This window comes from Dryobates pubescens, chromosome 14, assembly GCF_014839835.1.
Source record: "Dryobates pubescens isolate bDryPub1 chromosome 14, bDryPub1.pri, whole genome shotgun sequence".
NCBI classification, from domain to species: Eukaryota; Metazoa; Chordata; class Aves; order Piciformes; family Picidae; genus Dryobates; species Dryobates pubescens.
Window position 1 is genome coordinate 6,058,885 of NC_071625.1, and position 16,226 is coordinate 6,075,110.

At 39.0% G+C, this 16,226-nt stretch overlaps 1 protein-coding gene across 5 annotated transcripts in view; it reads right to left on the reverse strand.

Moving 5' to 3' along the window:
* Nucleotides 1-1,417: 1,417 nt before the first annotated feature.
* The window catches only part of WWP1 (WW domain containing E3 ubiquitin protein ligase 1), a 56,540-nt gene continuing 41,731 nt past the window's right edge, over nucleotides 1,418-16,226 (reverse strand). For all 5 annotated transcript variants that reach the window (XM_054167419.1, XM_054167418.1, XM_054167417.1 and 2 more), the window contains 8 exons: nucleotides 14,212-14,371; nucleotides 11,428-11,561; nucleotides 11,179-11,319; nucleotides 9,357-9,477; nucleotides 7,243-7,347; nucleotides 5,886-5,982; nucleotides 5,519-5,591; nucleotides 1,418-3,386 (listed from right to left, as the gene is read on the reverse strand). In XM_054167419.1, the coding sequence (XP_054023394.1) occupies nucleotides 3,287-3,386; nucleotides 5,519-5,591; nucleotides 5,886-5,982; nucleotides 7,243-7,347; nucleotides 9,357-9,477; nucleotides 11,179-11,319; nucleotides 11,428-11,561; nucleotides 14,212-14,371 (931 nt within the window). In that variant the 3' untranslated portion in view covers nucleotides 1,418-3,286. The remainder of the gene's footprint in view (nucleotides 3,387-5,518; nucleotides 5,592-5,885; nucleotides 5,983-7,242; nucleotides 7,348-9,356; nucleotides 9,478-11,178; nucleotides 11,320-11,427; nucleotides 11,562-14,211; nucleotides 14,372-16,226) is intronic.

Below are 16,226 nucleotides of genomic sequence, written 5' to 3' on the forward strand. Positions count from 1 at the left end.
GCAATGCTAATGTTTGACTGCAAAAGGTGGTGTGGTTTAAAAAACAAGGGAAATAGGGAACATGTAAAAAAATCCTCAAGGGCGAGACCAGCATGTGCAGTGTGAAGCTCTCTGCAGTCATAAACCAAAACTTTCTTGTTCTTGCTCTTTCAGCAGGAACTTTCACTGGAAATAACAAACTAAGTTAGATATCTAGCACAGAAAATATTCACAGCCTTACCAAACAGAAAAAGGATGCAATAATGAAAACATGGTAAGTGGTCAAATACGCTTGCTAGTGCCAGGAGAGTCTTACAACCTACAACAGACTAACTATAAATAGCCAGTATATACTTGAATAGAATAGGATATTGCAATCCACATGAGAAAGATGAAGTCTGAATTGCTAAGACTAAAACCAGGCTTGTGCCAAGTCAGTAGTAAAAACCTACAGCTAAGAGACTGGAGAGCTGTAATTCTAGCCTCAGCTCATGAAACTAGTTACATGATGTTTTTCTCCACTTAGGGTAAAATAATTACTTTTCTGCTATTAGTAGAGCATCAAAATTAAAGTCTCAAACATTGGTCAGAGTCCTAGAGTGGATAATGTAATGTTTTAAAGATTCTTCAAATGTTCCACATTCAGCCACTGCAAAAACATCTACCACACTTCCAGTAGCTTTGTGGAAGAAGGCCCCTTCTACTGCAGAAATGGCTCTGCACAGAGGAAGGCCATGCAGGGACCAAGTTAAGACTGTTGAGTATTTACTGAAAAGCAGCTGACCCACTTGCAGGAAGAAAGGGGCAAATGGAACCATCAATTACACAGTAGCTCCTTCAAGTAGTATTCCCTCTGATCTCCAACATTTGCTGCTTTTGCCTCTTCCTCCTGCCCCTCATGTACAGGAGGAATGCAAACGGGCAGAGGAAATGTGGCGATGCAGCGTTCCTGACGTTCCCAGGCAGTCCAAGTAAACTTGACACGAGCATTTAAGTCATTGTGTTTGGTTTTGTTTCTCAAGAGCCATGCTTCCAGTCAGTCTTTTGTAACCACTTAATCGAGGATACACCACGTACAGAAAGCCACTGGGTTGGTTTTTTCCCTTGCTCACTGACCCTTAGACACAGAAGAAACTATTGCAGATATCGCAGCTCCAATTAGAACAATAAAGCAACTACATTCTTGTGATGTGCTGTTTTTATTATTATTTTGTTCACTTACTCACAGATTCACAAAATTCAGCAGTTGGTAGTGAGTCACCAAGCCATTCATTAGTGCAAATTCGTGAAGTTCAACTCTGTAACATTTAGCCCTCCCCTCCTCGCTGTCAGCCGGACAAGCCACGCGTGCCTCTGTTGCCCAGCTTCTAACAGGGCTGTTTGTGATGTTGGTTTGGTTTTTGATTTGTGGTTGGTTGGTTGGTGTGGGGGTTTTGTTTGTTTTTCCCAAAGCTCCTCCATTCTAACCCAACCTGGTCAGAATTTAAACGAATTTGCACTCCAAATTAACTTAATGCTGTTATTTATGAGCATGATTGTACAGAAGATATTTGGTGTAGTATGAAAAACCCGTTCCTGTAAGCTAGCGGTCTGTTGGGCCCCTTGCACCACCGCCGTTACCATAGCCAGGTAGAGGTTACAGCTCCACAGTATGCCATGTGCAGAGCTTCCAAGGCCTTGAGAGAATCCAATATGTAGAAAAATAAAATTCAGCAGAATAAAGTTGCTGTATTGGAAAGATACACAAGCAGATAGAGCTCTTTTTTCCTGCATGTACACTTTTAACAGTGCAATCCCATACATTACAGAAGTGGTTTTAATTCTATTCTAAGAAACCTGTCGTGTCCATAGAAAATTCTAAGTTAAATGCAATGAATTTTACAGTTAGTATTTAAAGCATAATACAAATGGTGATGTTAAACATGTTTTGACTCCAATAAGGAGGAACAGTTTGCTAAAAATCACATTTGATCTCATTCACATGAATAAGGCGTCGAAATGTCAATTCTTTGCTTTTTAAAACACATCTTTGCAGTTCAGCAAATGCCCTCAGTGCCAACCAAGCTCATTTTTAAGTGGCTCTATATTACTGGGCACTTAGGACAAACTTGACCTACATAAAACCAGCAACAGGTTTCAGACATCCTTAATTCAGGTACATCTGAATTTCTGTAAGAACTAAAGAAATTTGAGAGTATGTGATACCCAAAGAATGCTTTTATCTGTGCAAAGCTGATGTAACTTTCATTTTATTCAGGTTTACTAGATCCAATAGCTGAAACTGAACATGAACACAGGAAGCAGCAATGTTCACATTACCTTCTGTATACCCTTATAGTTCAGTGTACATTAATATACTCTACAAAGCTGTAAAAAGGACATCACCGACTGAAAAGGGAAGCAACAACAAAAAAAAAAAGAAGACAAAAAGAAGAAAAAAGAAACCTGTGAGACACCAGACCAAGGAGAGAATGTGTAATATTTTCTCTTTTATTGTTACTTCTTTTTTTTTCTTTGAAGATTACCTAACACCCTCGTGGTAATAACCCAAGGTAATATGTAAACAAATTTCAATGCTGCCCAAACGAATTAAAATATTCTGTTCAGCTCCCATAACAAGTCAGAACAGTGGCACCAGTTCCTTTCAACGTTAAAACACATTCATCTTATTGTACATGACTCTTGTGCAAGTAGTAAAGGCTTTATTCATGACCTTGGCTACATCAGTAGAGGGATCTATCAGCTATTTATGTATTAAAAAAATTAAACTGACAGAACAACATGTTCTGTCGTCTCAAATACCAGCAGCATCTTTCTACATATTTAGGATACATTTGGCCTAAGCCTTTAACACCTTTTAGAACAGCCATGCAATAAAACAAACTTGGAGATGTTTCTTAAGAAAGAACACAGAGCAGTTTAAACATTTTTTTTTTCTGAATAATCAAGCCAAGATAAAGCAAATCCAGGCCCTTTTCAATGGCTGCAACTGTTCATACACTTAAAGCTCTATAAAACTAGAGCCTATTAGTATATATATTTATATTTTTTATATATATTTTAAATAAGTCTCTTGTCTGCTTTCAAAATTTGAGGGGTTTGTCTTGTCTTTTGGAAGGGCAATAAATAAAAGTAGAAAAGGCTGAACTGTTTTGCATATCTTTGTGGAAGAACGTAGAACAATTATACTTTAGAGTTCCAGAAAGATCACTGTACAGAACAAAAAGCTTATATACAATTAAGTGTGCAATTTTACTTGGCTGGGCCTTTCATTATGCAAGATCTCCTCTGTGACTAGAAGCCACTTCTACTCTTGACCAAATCCCTCTGTTTCTTCAATGGCAAAGAGCAGCTTCTCTTTCAGTTGTTCATAGCTTTTATATGGTGGCAAATCCAAACGATTAAAACTGAGCAGACAAAGAGAAATATAAAAAAAAAAACAACCAATTATCAAGTGTTACATTTATCTCAATCCCATGTAGAGCACTGCAGAACTCAACCTGTACAGCAGAAGTCCAACATGTTCTGATCTAACCATTAGAAATGCAGAAATAGTGATCAATGCAATCTCACCACCTTGACATTTTCTATGAGCAGCAAAACCAGACAGAGTTTGAGTGGAATATGCAAGAAAGAAAAGAAACTAAAGACTGCTATCACATCAGATAGAACCTCTGAAGACTACAGTCAGGCAAATGTAAGACTCAGGAAAGGAAATGTTCACCAGTTGGACATGATGATCTTGAAGGTCTCTTCCAACCTGGTTTATTCTATTCTATTCTACAGTTTAAGGCCATCTGACTTTGAGTTCTTGGCCCCTCAGTTTAGGAAGGATGTTGACTTGCTGGAGCGTGTCCAGAGAAGGGCAACAAAGTTGGTCAGGGGTTTGGAACACAAGCCCTATGAGGAGAGACTGAGGGAGCTGGGGTTGCTTAGCCTGGAGAAGAGGAGACTTAGGGGAGATCTTATTGCTCTCTAGAACTACCTTAAGGGAAGTTGTAGACAGGCAGAGGTTGGTCTCTTCTCCCAGGCAACCAGCACCAGAACAAGAGAACACAGTCTCAAGCTGCACCAAGGGAGGTTTAGGCTGGAGGTTAGGAAGAAGTTCTACACAGAGAGAGTGATTGCCCATTGGAATGGGCTGCCCAAGGAGGTGGGAGGTGTTCAGCAGGAGACTTGATAGGGTGCTTGGTTGCATGGTTTAGTTGATTAGGTGGTGTTGGATGATAGGTTGGACACGATGATCTTGAAGGTCTCTTCCAACCTGGTCTATTCTTTTCTACCCTATTCTATTCTACTCTATCTCTAAACCCCAGGAAGAGCATGAAAAGGCTGAATTTCTTTCCTTCCTACACATGCCTGCATATAAGGTTGAGATTTGTCCTCTCTAAACTGCCCAAAAATACTTCTGCCAATATTCTATTTCATTCCATGTCTTCCTTAAAACTATCTTAGAGAAATGCTTAGCTCTTGCAATCATCACTTGAAAAATCAGCGCTGGCAGAGAAGGTGGTGAAATGGAGTAGTTTAGAGCATGAGGAATGTTAGTGTCACAAGGCGTTTGCAATTGGCACACTGTGTGTACAGCAAACTGATCTGTGTACCTGCAGCACCAGTTTGGTGTAGGAATTCCAAGCCAGTAACAGGGTGAAGCCTGGCAGGTAAAAGTAACTGCATTCCTGACTATGCAATCCTTGGTTTGAATGTCTGCTGTCATTTCTTTCACACTGCTTTTTCTCATGACTATGCATTTATCTTTTATAAAGTCGCTGTACAACAAGTGCATCTAGCACCTAATACTAACAGGACCTTAGTTCATCTATTTAATGTACTTAGAATTAGGGAAACACCTCTCACTTCTGTGCAAGAAGTATGTTATCATACTTTTGACAGATCCACCACTGACAAATAGTAGCAAAATCTAAGAATAGGGCAACCAGAAGAGTTTTCAAACACTGTCAGAGCAATTGAACAAGCTGAAGATGGAGCTGGAAAACCAATTCAAATTAGGTTTCATTTGATGTGGCAAATGCAAGACCAGACGAGAGAACAACTAAATCATAGTATCTCAGAATGGCTTAGGTTGGAAAGAATCTGAGATCATCTACTCCAACCTCCCCAACATGGGCAGGGATACCTCCCAGTAGACCAGGTTGCTCCAGGCTTCATCCGACCTGGCCTTGAACACCTCCAGGGAGGAGGCATCCACAACTTCCCATGGCAACTTATTCCAGTCTCATTAACTCTCATAATGCAGACTTCTTCCTAAGATCCACTGCCACTGCTGGCTCATGTTGAGCCTCTCATCAATACACCCAAGTCTCTTTCTTCAGAGCTACTGTCAGCCCACTCTCCACCCAGCCTATATTTCTGTCTGGGACTGGCCTGACCCAAATGCAGGACCTTGCACTTCAACTTGTAGAAACTCATGCAGCTGTCACTGGCCCACTTCTCAAGCCTGTCAAGATCCTTGTGGATGACATCCCTTCCCTCAAGTGAGTCCATGGCACTTACAGAAAGTTTACATGTACCAACTCACCAAGTGTGACTTCTTGGTAACCAGGTTTCCTTACCAACTTTTTCAATGCAGAATTTCTGAGGACCATTACTTCCTAGAAAAGAAGATTTAGAAAAATGCAATCTGTTCCTCCAGTTAGCACACATGCTATATAAACATACAAAGCTTACTAGAAGCTCATTGTTAAGTGACTATGAACATTCTTCTCACAGAAAGAAGCTCATTTCCTAAGCATTTAGAACTGCATTCACAGGCTTTCTGATGATATAAAAGCCCTTCCAGATGCAAGCCAATCTACATGAAGTCTCTGTTTTCTGTACACTGGCAGCATGGGTCATTTGCAAATGGAACACTTACAGTATAATAGATGTGGTCACCTTTCACTTACCCATGAGTTCAGCAAATCCACCCAGCGGTAATCTGCAAGTGCCAGTGACAAACTGCAGCAGTCGCATGCGAACCTCGTTGTCTGTTTCTTTTACAAACTAGGCACAGAAATTCAAATTACTTAACAAAAATACTTAACACAGCTAGAGAAAAACACCACCCCCCCATCTCCTACCCCAAAACAGTTGAAAAAGTGTAATCCATTTAAACAGACACCACCTTGAGAACTGTTTACTTTGCTTGGTTTCAGCAGAACTGTGTGGAGGGAAAAGACAGTGATGTCAGATCTTACATGCACTGCCACCCACTGCAACACAAAGGCTGGGACAGCAAATAAGCATCAGGGCTCATCTGGTTTATTCTATACTAGAATTGAATCATGCCAGTGCTTTCTCTGAAGACTAACTGTTGCCATTTTGATTAAACACAGCAACAGCCTGGCCACAGGCTCTGGGTGTTTCAAGGATGAAGTATTCCCTGTGTATAGCAGCCTCAGTGAAAGAAAACACCATCCTGAACAGCTGCATTGCTTTGTAAGGAAATGCACTGGGAAAGGGAAAAGGAAGGAAAGGGAGCAGAGACAGAAAACATCTCAGTGAGAGAGGAGATAAAACTGGAATATTGACTTAGAAAAGGAGTATGTTTGTTCTATAAATGTTGGAACCATATCCAAGTTAACTGAACTTCTGGTGAAGATTCTTTCAGCACCAAGCCTCTTCAAAAGAGATCATCACATCAGATCTTACATTATTCTGACAATATATAAGCTAGGAAATAATGCATTTGCATCATTTTCTTATAGGAACTTAGTCAAAAACATCTCTAAAATGATAATTTATCAGAAGACTGAAATTACCCAGCTGTGACATCTATTTAGGGAAATCCACAGAAGCTGGCAGCCTGTATAGCAGTGTTGGAGTTTCAGAATAATTCTGAGCCAACTTCACTAAATTGTGAGTGATAATCAATCAGTGAAGACTGGCACAGTTAACATGAACAATGAGTATAAATAACATGTGGTATTTCAGGTGTACAACTGTACTACATACAAGAACATTTCTATATGTAGAAGGTAGATAACAATACAAAAACCTCTATTGTTGTATAATCAATACAAAGGATAGAGAATGTGCACAGCCCAGACATCCACACATAACACAGATATCTATCTGCCATTTCCCATGCTGCAGTATGCTCCTTTATGCTCCCTAAGAACCAGTAATCCTCCTTTCCTTCTCTGAAAAAAGAAAGGAAGCAGCAAGAACCCTCATTCAGATGTCATCCTTCCTTTCCACATCATTTGTGTTATCAAACAAAACCAAACCAAACCTAAAGCAGCTGGAATTGGGTCAACATACCTGCCAGAACCATATGATTTGCTTGCTGTTCCTTGTATAATGACGATAAACAGTGTTCCTCTGCCAGTCTGCTAGATCAACTTCTTGCATACCACAGAGCATAACCTAGAAAAGAGAAGAATTACAGTATCACAGTATCACCAAGGTTGGAAGAGACCTCAAAGATCATCAAGTCCAACCTGTCACCACAGACCTCATGACTAGACCAACATACACCTCTACACACATACATTAAGAGTTGATTTTGTATCCTGTATGAGACATGCTGACAAAAATGAAAGTTCTTTCTCCCCAAAAAGGGCTGGGTTGTTTTTTTTCATCTTACTATACAGTTAGATCTTCCTTTACCATAAGTTTTCCCCTCTACTCTACCCTGGTTAAACCATATCTGGAATATTGTGTCCAGTTCTGGGCCCCTCAGATCAGGAAGGACTGCTAACTGCTTGAAAGAGTCCAGTGCAGATACACAAAGATGCTGAAGGGAGTGGAACATCTCCATTCAGAGGAAAGGCTGAGGGAGCGGAGTCTCATTAGCTTGGAGGAGACTGAGGGGTGACCTCATTCATGTTAGTAAGTATGTGAAAGGCAAGTGTCAGGAGGACAGAACAGGCCCTTCTTAGTGATGTCCAATGACAGGACAAAGGGCAACAGGTGCAATGCAAGCTGGAGCATAGGAGGTTCCACGTGAACATAAGAAAATACTTGCCCTCTGTGAGGGGGAGAGCACTGGAACAGGCTGCCCAGAGAGGTTGCAAAGTCCCCTTCTTGAGACATTGAAAACCTGCCTGGATGTGTTCCTATGTGACCTACTCTAGGTGATCTTGCTCTGGCAGAGGGGTTGGACTACCCGATCTTTCGAGGTCTCTTCCAACCCCTAGCATTCTGTGATTCGCAGAACTCCTTCCAAATTGTTTAAGTGGTCTGAGAGTTTCTTCTGACTCGGTGACTTCTCAATAACCTCTGACTTTCAATAACAGAAGAGAATACCTTTCCCATTAAAACCTTGCTCCATATTCCAATATGACGATAACAGTACTAATGGTAGGAATATCAGCTAAGATAAGTCTACAAAGTATTCATTAAGAGAGGCAACTGAAGCTGCAAGTAGTAAAAGCAAAGCTTCTTAGAAAACTGAACACTAAGACAGACAGATCAAAGTCTTTTCTCAGGAAAAAACACCCATCTAACTTAAGCAGCTCATTATTTAGAGGGAACCTTGGCATGTCTCAGAAATAACTCAGCATAGCACTACAGAGCCTTTTGTCCCTGCTCCAAATCACAACCCTAACAGTGAGCACAGGTCAGGCTGATTGCTAAGTAAATATGGAGCATGCAAGTGATTCCTATTAGCAGTCCTTGGATTACATATTAAGAACCTGCTAAACGCAGTTTCAAGCCCTGTAATTTCCTCCAAATTTCTGTCCTCAAGTGTACTAACCCCAGAACTTACCCAGGGCAATGTATGTGAAACTTAGTGCACTATCACTATATATCACAGTATCACTAAGGTTGGAAGAGACCTCAAAGATCATCGAGTCCAACCTGTCACCACAGACCTCATGACTAAACCATGGCACCAAGTGCCACGTCCAATCCCCTCTTGAACACTTCCAGGCATGGTGACTCCATCACCTCCCTGGGCAGCACATTCCAATGATGAATGACTCTCTCTGAGAAGAACTTTCTCCTCACCTCGAGCCTAAACTTCCCCTGGTGCAGCTTGAGACTGTGTCCCCTTGTTCTATCAAAATCAACTTCTGTGCCCTCTGCTACAAGGTAATCCTACCTGCCTACCACAGAGAGAAAAGTTGTCTTTGTCCAACAGATGTATCTGTGACCTCATATTCTGATCCTTTCAACGAAACTTGGAAAAAATATTTTAATACTGATGATGGAAGCCAAAATTCCTAACTGTTGAACATTATGAAACACCAATTCAATAGATACTGCCTTTTTGGGAAGATTTACCCTTACTGCTCCTATTAAATTCTCCACATTCCAGAAACTATCACATGCAGCACAACACAGATGAGAGACTCCAGCTGACCTCTCAGTTTAATCATCCCATATGCGTTACTTGGCATACGGTAAAAACATTGTACAGAAAAGCTCACCTCCAGCTCCTTTTCATCAAAATAGTGTAGCCACTGTAGAGGAACAACTTCATTAAAACCATCAAGAAAAGCTTTGGTTTGTTCTCTAACTCCCCGAGAAAATCGCCACTCAGCCATTAGCCTGGAACAGAAAGCAACAAACAGAAATTAAAGATCGATTAGCACTCAATTCAGCCTGGAGAAGACTCCAGGGAGAACTAATAGTGACAAGAAAGGGGCCTACAAGAATGCTGGAAAGGCACCGTTTACAAAGGCCTGTAGTGATTGGATGAGGGGTAACAGTTTGAAATTCAAAGAGAGTAGATTTAGGTTGGACGTTAGGAGAAAGCTCTTTGCCATGAACACTGGAACAGGTTGTCCAGGGAGGTAGCTGAAGCCCCATCCTTGGAAATATTCAAGGTCAGGCTCAACAGGGCTCTGGGCAGCCTCATCTAATGGAGGATGTCCCTGCTGACTACAGGGGAGTTGGACTAGATGACCTTTGGAGCTCCCTTTCAACCCAAACCATTCTATGATTCTATGCAGTGTGCTCCCAGGAAATAACACTTCCTTCAATTCTATTTTCCTCTGCTATATGATTCCATAGACTACTATTCTCAGCATACTAACATCACAAATGTCCAAATTCAGAAAAAAGTAAAAGTAAAAAGACATACTTTTATCGCCATTCCACTCTAACAAAATCTATCATTATTATTAACCTTTCACTAAAACTCAGCAGCCTTGTCATAAAAATAATGCTGCTTGGACAAATTGGCAAAATTTGATTTATCTTAAGAAAATGCAGAATCCTAGTGTTTCAATGGCACAAAATTTATCACTGGTTTTAAAATATTCTGTTCTTGAGTAAAAAAAAAAAACAAAAAACAACAAAACAGAGAAGAGGAAGAAATACTGCTTACAATATCTGTAACTATGCCTGCCCAATATTTCAGCATAAGACTATTTGCAACTTCAACAAATATAGGAACAACGTATAGGAATAATTCTCCGGTTTGAGCTTCTGATTTATGCTAAGATTTGGAGGAAGAGGTAATATCTTTTAAGTTTCAACTAAGGCCACTTCTGAGTAAAAAAAAAAAAAAAAAAGACAAAATATATAAATAAAAATATATATTTATATATATATAAAAATAAATATATATATATAAATAAAAAGACATACTACAGAAACTATTTCACTGAAAAAAAATTAAGACTGCTTATATAAGTGGAAATTTTACATACATCCCTGGGCATATACTGTATCACAGAAAAGGATCTCTTTGGAGATCAGTCTGAAAGGATGGATCATAAACTTAGGTTCAGAAAAAAAGAAAAAAAGTGCTAAGATTAAGAGAGAAGCAGGAAGAGTGCAGCATAAACACAGCAATGAAAAAATAGTCACACCGCATTGTACACCATTCTGAATTTCGGTTTCCACCGTGACAGCAAAGTTCTGAACAATTATTAAATCCTCTGTCATATGTACATCTTCCTTCCACCTGGATTTGTTACCAGAAGCCACTGAAAACAGGTTTGCTCACTTTCAGTTTCACCTGTTCTCTCACTGTACATGTAAAAACACGATGGGTCATCTTCTCTGTGTCAGGTGGGTTTTGTGAGTGGTTTTTTGGGAGGAGGAAGGGAAAAGAGGAATAGGAGAGTTCAAACCATACCAAGAAATCGTATGTGCCAAGACACCATTTCAACAATAGTCCCAAGAATTACATAGTAATAGGGGAAAGGAAAATGAAGAGAAAATCATATACTGCGTGAAAAAAAAGACATAAGCAGCAGAAGAAATATGGAACACTTGTTTCCAACATCTCCACCTTCCTACCCAATATATTCTTCTTTGTTCTCCTCAGTTACCAAGATATTTGAACCTCCTGATTTCAGCTCATGTGAGGTTACTTTTCCCAAGAGCTCCATATCGACACAAAAGTACATTTCCAAGTTACACTCTTCAATGTTGTTATCCCTGAATGAGAAGAAAAACAATGAGAGAGAAAAAAAAAATCACTGTGAATTCTGTAATAGACAACAATAAAATCCATAAAACATCACACACAAAAAGCCATTTACAAACCTTATCCAAATTAGGGAGTTGTAAAATTCAGTATCAATAGATTCTAGGTCCTTAATGGTAAGTTTTTTGCTCAGCATTCGTTTGTAGAAAGGCAAAGAAAACCCAGTGTCAATAAATTTCCCATGAAACAATGCCTGTTGAACAGAAAAAAAGGCTGTTTAGTTTTAAGTGAACTACTGAGTTATTGAAGAGTTTCTGACTTGAATTCTTGTTCTTTCTTTCCTCTTCTAATAATAAAAACCAGCAAGTAGCAGTAGTAGCGTGGTATCTTGAAAGAATTAAATGCTACATTAAATGGGAGGGGAAAATAATAATGATTAATTGACAGCATTTATCCAACCGTGTCAGCATTACAATTTAGAAACCCCTTGATTAAAAAAACCCTTCTCATAAAAGGATTAAGTCTATAAAAAAGGAAATCATTAAGTTTCCTTTTTATTATGTGGACATTATGTGTTACCTGATACTACTTGATCATTATCTTCTATCCTACTGAGTACTACTAAGCATTTTTTACAACATGCATCCTGCAAAATCATCCTTTATGTAATGCTTGTAAAAAAAACAGTTTAAAACTGCAGTCACAGACTGCCTTGAGAAGAGCTTTGGGAATCGCATTTTACACAGGTAGCAAAACGGAGAAATTAGATTCTCCCTTCAGCTGCAAAAATGAAACTGAAGAAAAACCCAACACACGGTCACATTTGTCTCACCATGTGTGCATGAAAGCTCTACGCCAATTTCTGGTACTGAAACACTGCACTACAGACTCAAGTGTTACCTTTGGACTGAAAGCTAACAGAGCACAGCTGTAACCCTGAATTATGTTTTTATCACCCTTATGAAGTACACTAAATTACCTTTAAAAATTCACCATGAATAGGCTATGTGAGGCAATCACACCTCTTTTCTTTGTAGATGAAATTCTATGAGCAGAAGAGCCAAAATGTCCATTTTTCTAGAAAAAACAAAAACCAAGGTCTTCCCCCCACCCCCATGTTCTAATCTCCCCTCCCCTTAAGGCTGACTCCAGCAAGCATTTTCCTCTCCTGTAGGAAACCTTAAACAGGTTCTCTCAGAGGCCTTTTTTTAATTTATTCATTATTTGTGTATTTCTTTTTAAACTAGTCTGTATTTCTCATGGGAGAGTCAGCTGACAGAAAACAAAATATTCAATGTCAAGTGCACCATCAAGCCATACAATTTCCTGCTTCTTGCAAGAGTAAGCTCTTCAATCATCTCATTTAATGTCTACGATAGCCTTACAGCAACATATAAAAGTTGCCTCAGCCAACCTCATTTAACAGCTTTTTATTACAGAGCAAGATTTTATGTTTAACCCCACTTCAGTCCAAAACATCTGTGATTATTTCAGTACTTAAACACCAAAGAAGTCACAACTATTTTAGGACTGTGAGAAGGACAGAAACTACAACTGCAGTTAAAAACCTTATCTACACTCCTTAAAATTATTTCCATCTATGTTACAGCCTGGGCTATTTCAAGGTATTAGAGAGTATCCCAAGAAGTACTGCAGGACATACCATCCATTATAAACCCTGAATTTACACAAACCTTGTCACTGACCAGATCAGGCATTGTGACTCCTTTCCCCTTTACAGAATTTGAAATAGAACTGCAAAACTACTCGAGACAATTAAAGTCTGCCTTTCAATTACATTAAATGCTTTAATTATGTTCTCTTTTCTGATATGTACTTTTATGAAGTAGCTTTCCCATAGTTAACATTTCAATTATGGATTTATCTTATGTGCAAGATCAAAATCACTGACTGAGCCAGAATTTGGCTCTAGCACTTAACCGGCTTTATCACATCTCCCTGCTTGCTGTGGATTCTGAAAGAAAAAGGTTGGCATGCTGTTGAAATGATAACCCAATGAAACAAATGTTCACTTGACCTCAAATCAGAGACATTATCATCAAAACCAAAGAAATTTACTTCTCAAGAAGCATCTATAAAAAAAGAAAAAACAAGAAAACCCCAAACCTAACTTATTTTAGGTCTGAAAGTATTTTTCTATTTATGATACATTTTCCTAGTATTCTAATTTCGTATAAAAAGCCTGAACAACAGAAGATCACAGTCTCTTCAATGTGCACCTACTCTTCCTGGTTTCACTGTGTTCAGGGACGTTACTGAGGGCTATAGGCATCATGATGATTATGTGGAATGATACCTGTATCACTACGTGGAAGGAAAGAAATGTGACATGTGACAGAAAAGGACTACTACAGAAAACTGACACAGTGACACCAAAAGAAAAAATAAAACAACATGCCCTATCAGCTTTTAGTTTCAAAGAAATCTGATGGCAAAGAACCTGCTGCCTGACAGCTTCTGCTCTTCTTAGTATCTGACCTGCGTATTCATATACAAACATTTAAGTTCAAGCTCAATATACTCCACAAAACAGTCTAACTCATTTTTAGATCACAAGTCTAACTCAGCAGCCTTCTTTGGAAAACACTAGTCGCATTTTTCAGAGCATCAAAATCCACACAATCAAATGGCAGACTGCATGAAGTACAAACATCCAGCTGATAAAATATTCCATAAAGGTTTTATTAACTTCCATCACTATCCCAGGAAACTTGTGCGGGTAAGAAACTTAAATCTCAGGGAATATTTCAGCTCAGTAACTGTACATGCCTTCACCTTCCATTTCTAAGAAACTGATATCACCTTTAACAATTGTAACAAATACTATTCAGGAATAAATGTATAGCTACAGCAAATAATAAAACCTTCAAAATCCAACCTACCATGGCAATAAAGCGCCCAATGAAACAGAAATATGAAAGATGGTCAGGATTGATTGTTGATGCTGGATTGATCTGCAGGCAATAGTTGCTCTTGCCAGCATATTCAAATAGGCAGTACATAGGGTTCAGTACTTCATGGGAAAGCAAGAAAAACCATTCTCTAAGGGAAAAAAAGAAACACACACATGTATAGACATAAAAGCAATCAAATACAGATGTTTATCACCATTCTCCTTAGGTAAGCAGCAAAATGGTCAAAATATATGCAAAGTTAGGCAAATACTATAAAACAGTGTTGTATTAGAATCCCAGAATAATGTATGACATTGTATACTACTGAATTTTGAGAAAAATAATTATTAAACCTGGCAACATTATAAAGTCATGGCTTCCAAAACAGAGAAATTACTGTCAAGACTGTCACCTTGAACAACCCCTCATAGCACAGGTTTTAGCTGCTTATAGTAACATTTTTGCCTCAGAGTCCTTGCCCACAGCTAACACACTGTATTTATCCTCCTGCTGCCTGCTTTGCTGCATACAACTCAGATCTTTATTCAAATAAATACAGACTAATCCATGGCCAGTGCTGGCTATAGCACAACCTAGGTAAAACAAGACAGACCAAACAAACTCAAGCCACAGAACATCCCATTCGCTTTCCCAATCTGACAACAGAGCACACACCGAATTACTGTGGTTTAACAAATTACAATGCATCAGTTAAGCCCACAGAACAGAATCATGTGAAGATAAATTTCCATTTGAGGTTTAACTAATATGTATCATTCATCACTTTCATAGTTTCTTCCTCAGCTGACCTGTAATGACAATAGGATCTGATAGTTCAGTATTAGGACTGCTGATTTTTGCAATCCTTGCTGCATATCATCAGAGCTCAAAAGCAGTCAAATATACTCAGGAGTTTTTGTATCAGGCCCTAAATGCTTAGAACTGAACAACCAGGCTTAGAGAAAAGCCACAAAAAAAGCTAAAAGTCTATTTTACAGTAACTGCAAGGTCTGAATTTTACCCTGGTTGCATTTCAACTGTTACATTTAAGAAGCATCTTTTCCATATATTTACCTGAGACTGAGGAATAAAATTAAGAGATCTGCTGGCCTGTTTCTCCTAGTTCTATGAAATTCAAGTCATGGATGATGACTCACTACAATGTGCTTCCAACCCAAAAGAATGATAAAGTATAGGAAAACAGCCAAAATGAGATAACATTAACCAGGTTCTGTGTATCTTTTAACAAGCACAAAAATGTTGTACAGAATTCCATGCAAGCTTTATACTGACAGAATTCTGCATAGAAGCATGAAATTTAATAGGCATTTAAACTAAATCAAAGACAGGTAACAAGGGAGGAAGAATCAAAGAAGTCAGTCATCAACAAGAAGTTTGCACAAGCAATTAATTTTTCACATCAACAGCTAGAACTAGCTACAGGACACAGTGTCAGACTGGTCCTGCTAAACACAAGGTAAAAATCTGTAGGGAACACTGAGCTCAGCCTGCTGAGAGACAGGTGATAAATCAGGTGCTTCAGTTTGCTATATTTGTATTAATGCAGTATTACATTAACAAGTCAGTACAGGGACATTTAGTCAGTGCCACTTAGGAATTTTCAGCTCAAGTTACAGTGAGATCCTTGCTGCTTCCCAATTTCACATACAAAACTTTGGGAAAGTCTTATTCCTAAAACTATGAAATTATACTAGTTCTACATTTCTTAGTTCGTTGTGGTTATTTCTGTGAGGTTTGTTGGTTGGTTGGTTCTGTGAGGTTTATTTCTGTTGGGTTGGTTGGTTTGGTTTGATTTTTTGGTTGTTTTGTTGGTGTGTTTTTCTGCTACATTCTGTGACTAGCACTCTTCAGTTATACTCAGTTTCCTTGGGCCTCCATCCTATGTCCCATTCTATGCCTGGGGCCATCATGATAGCAACCAAAGACAATCCACACGCAGCACAGATTGGGATCCTTTCCTGCAGTCACCCCTTAAAGTCACC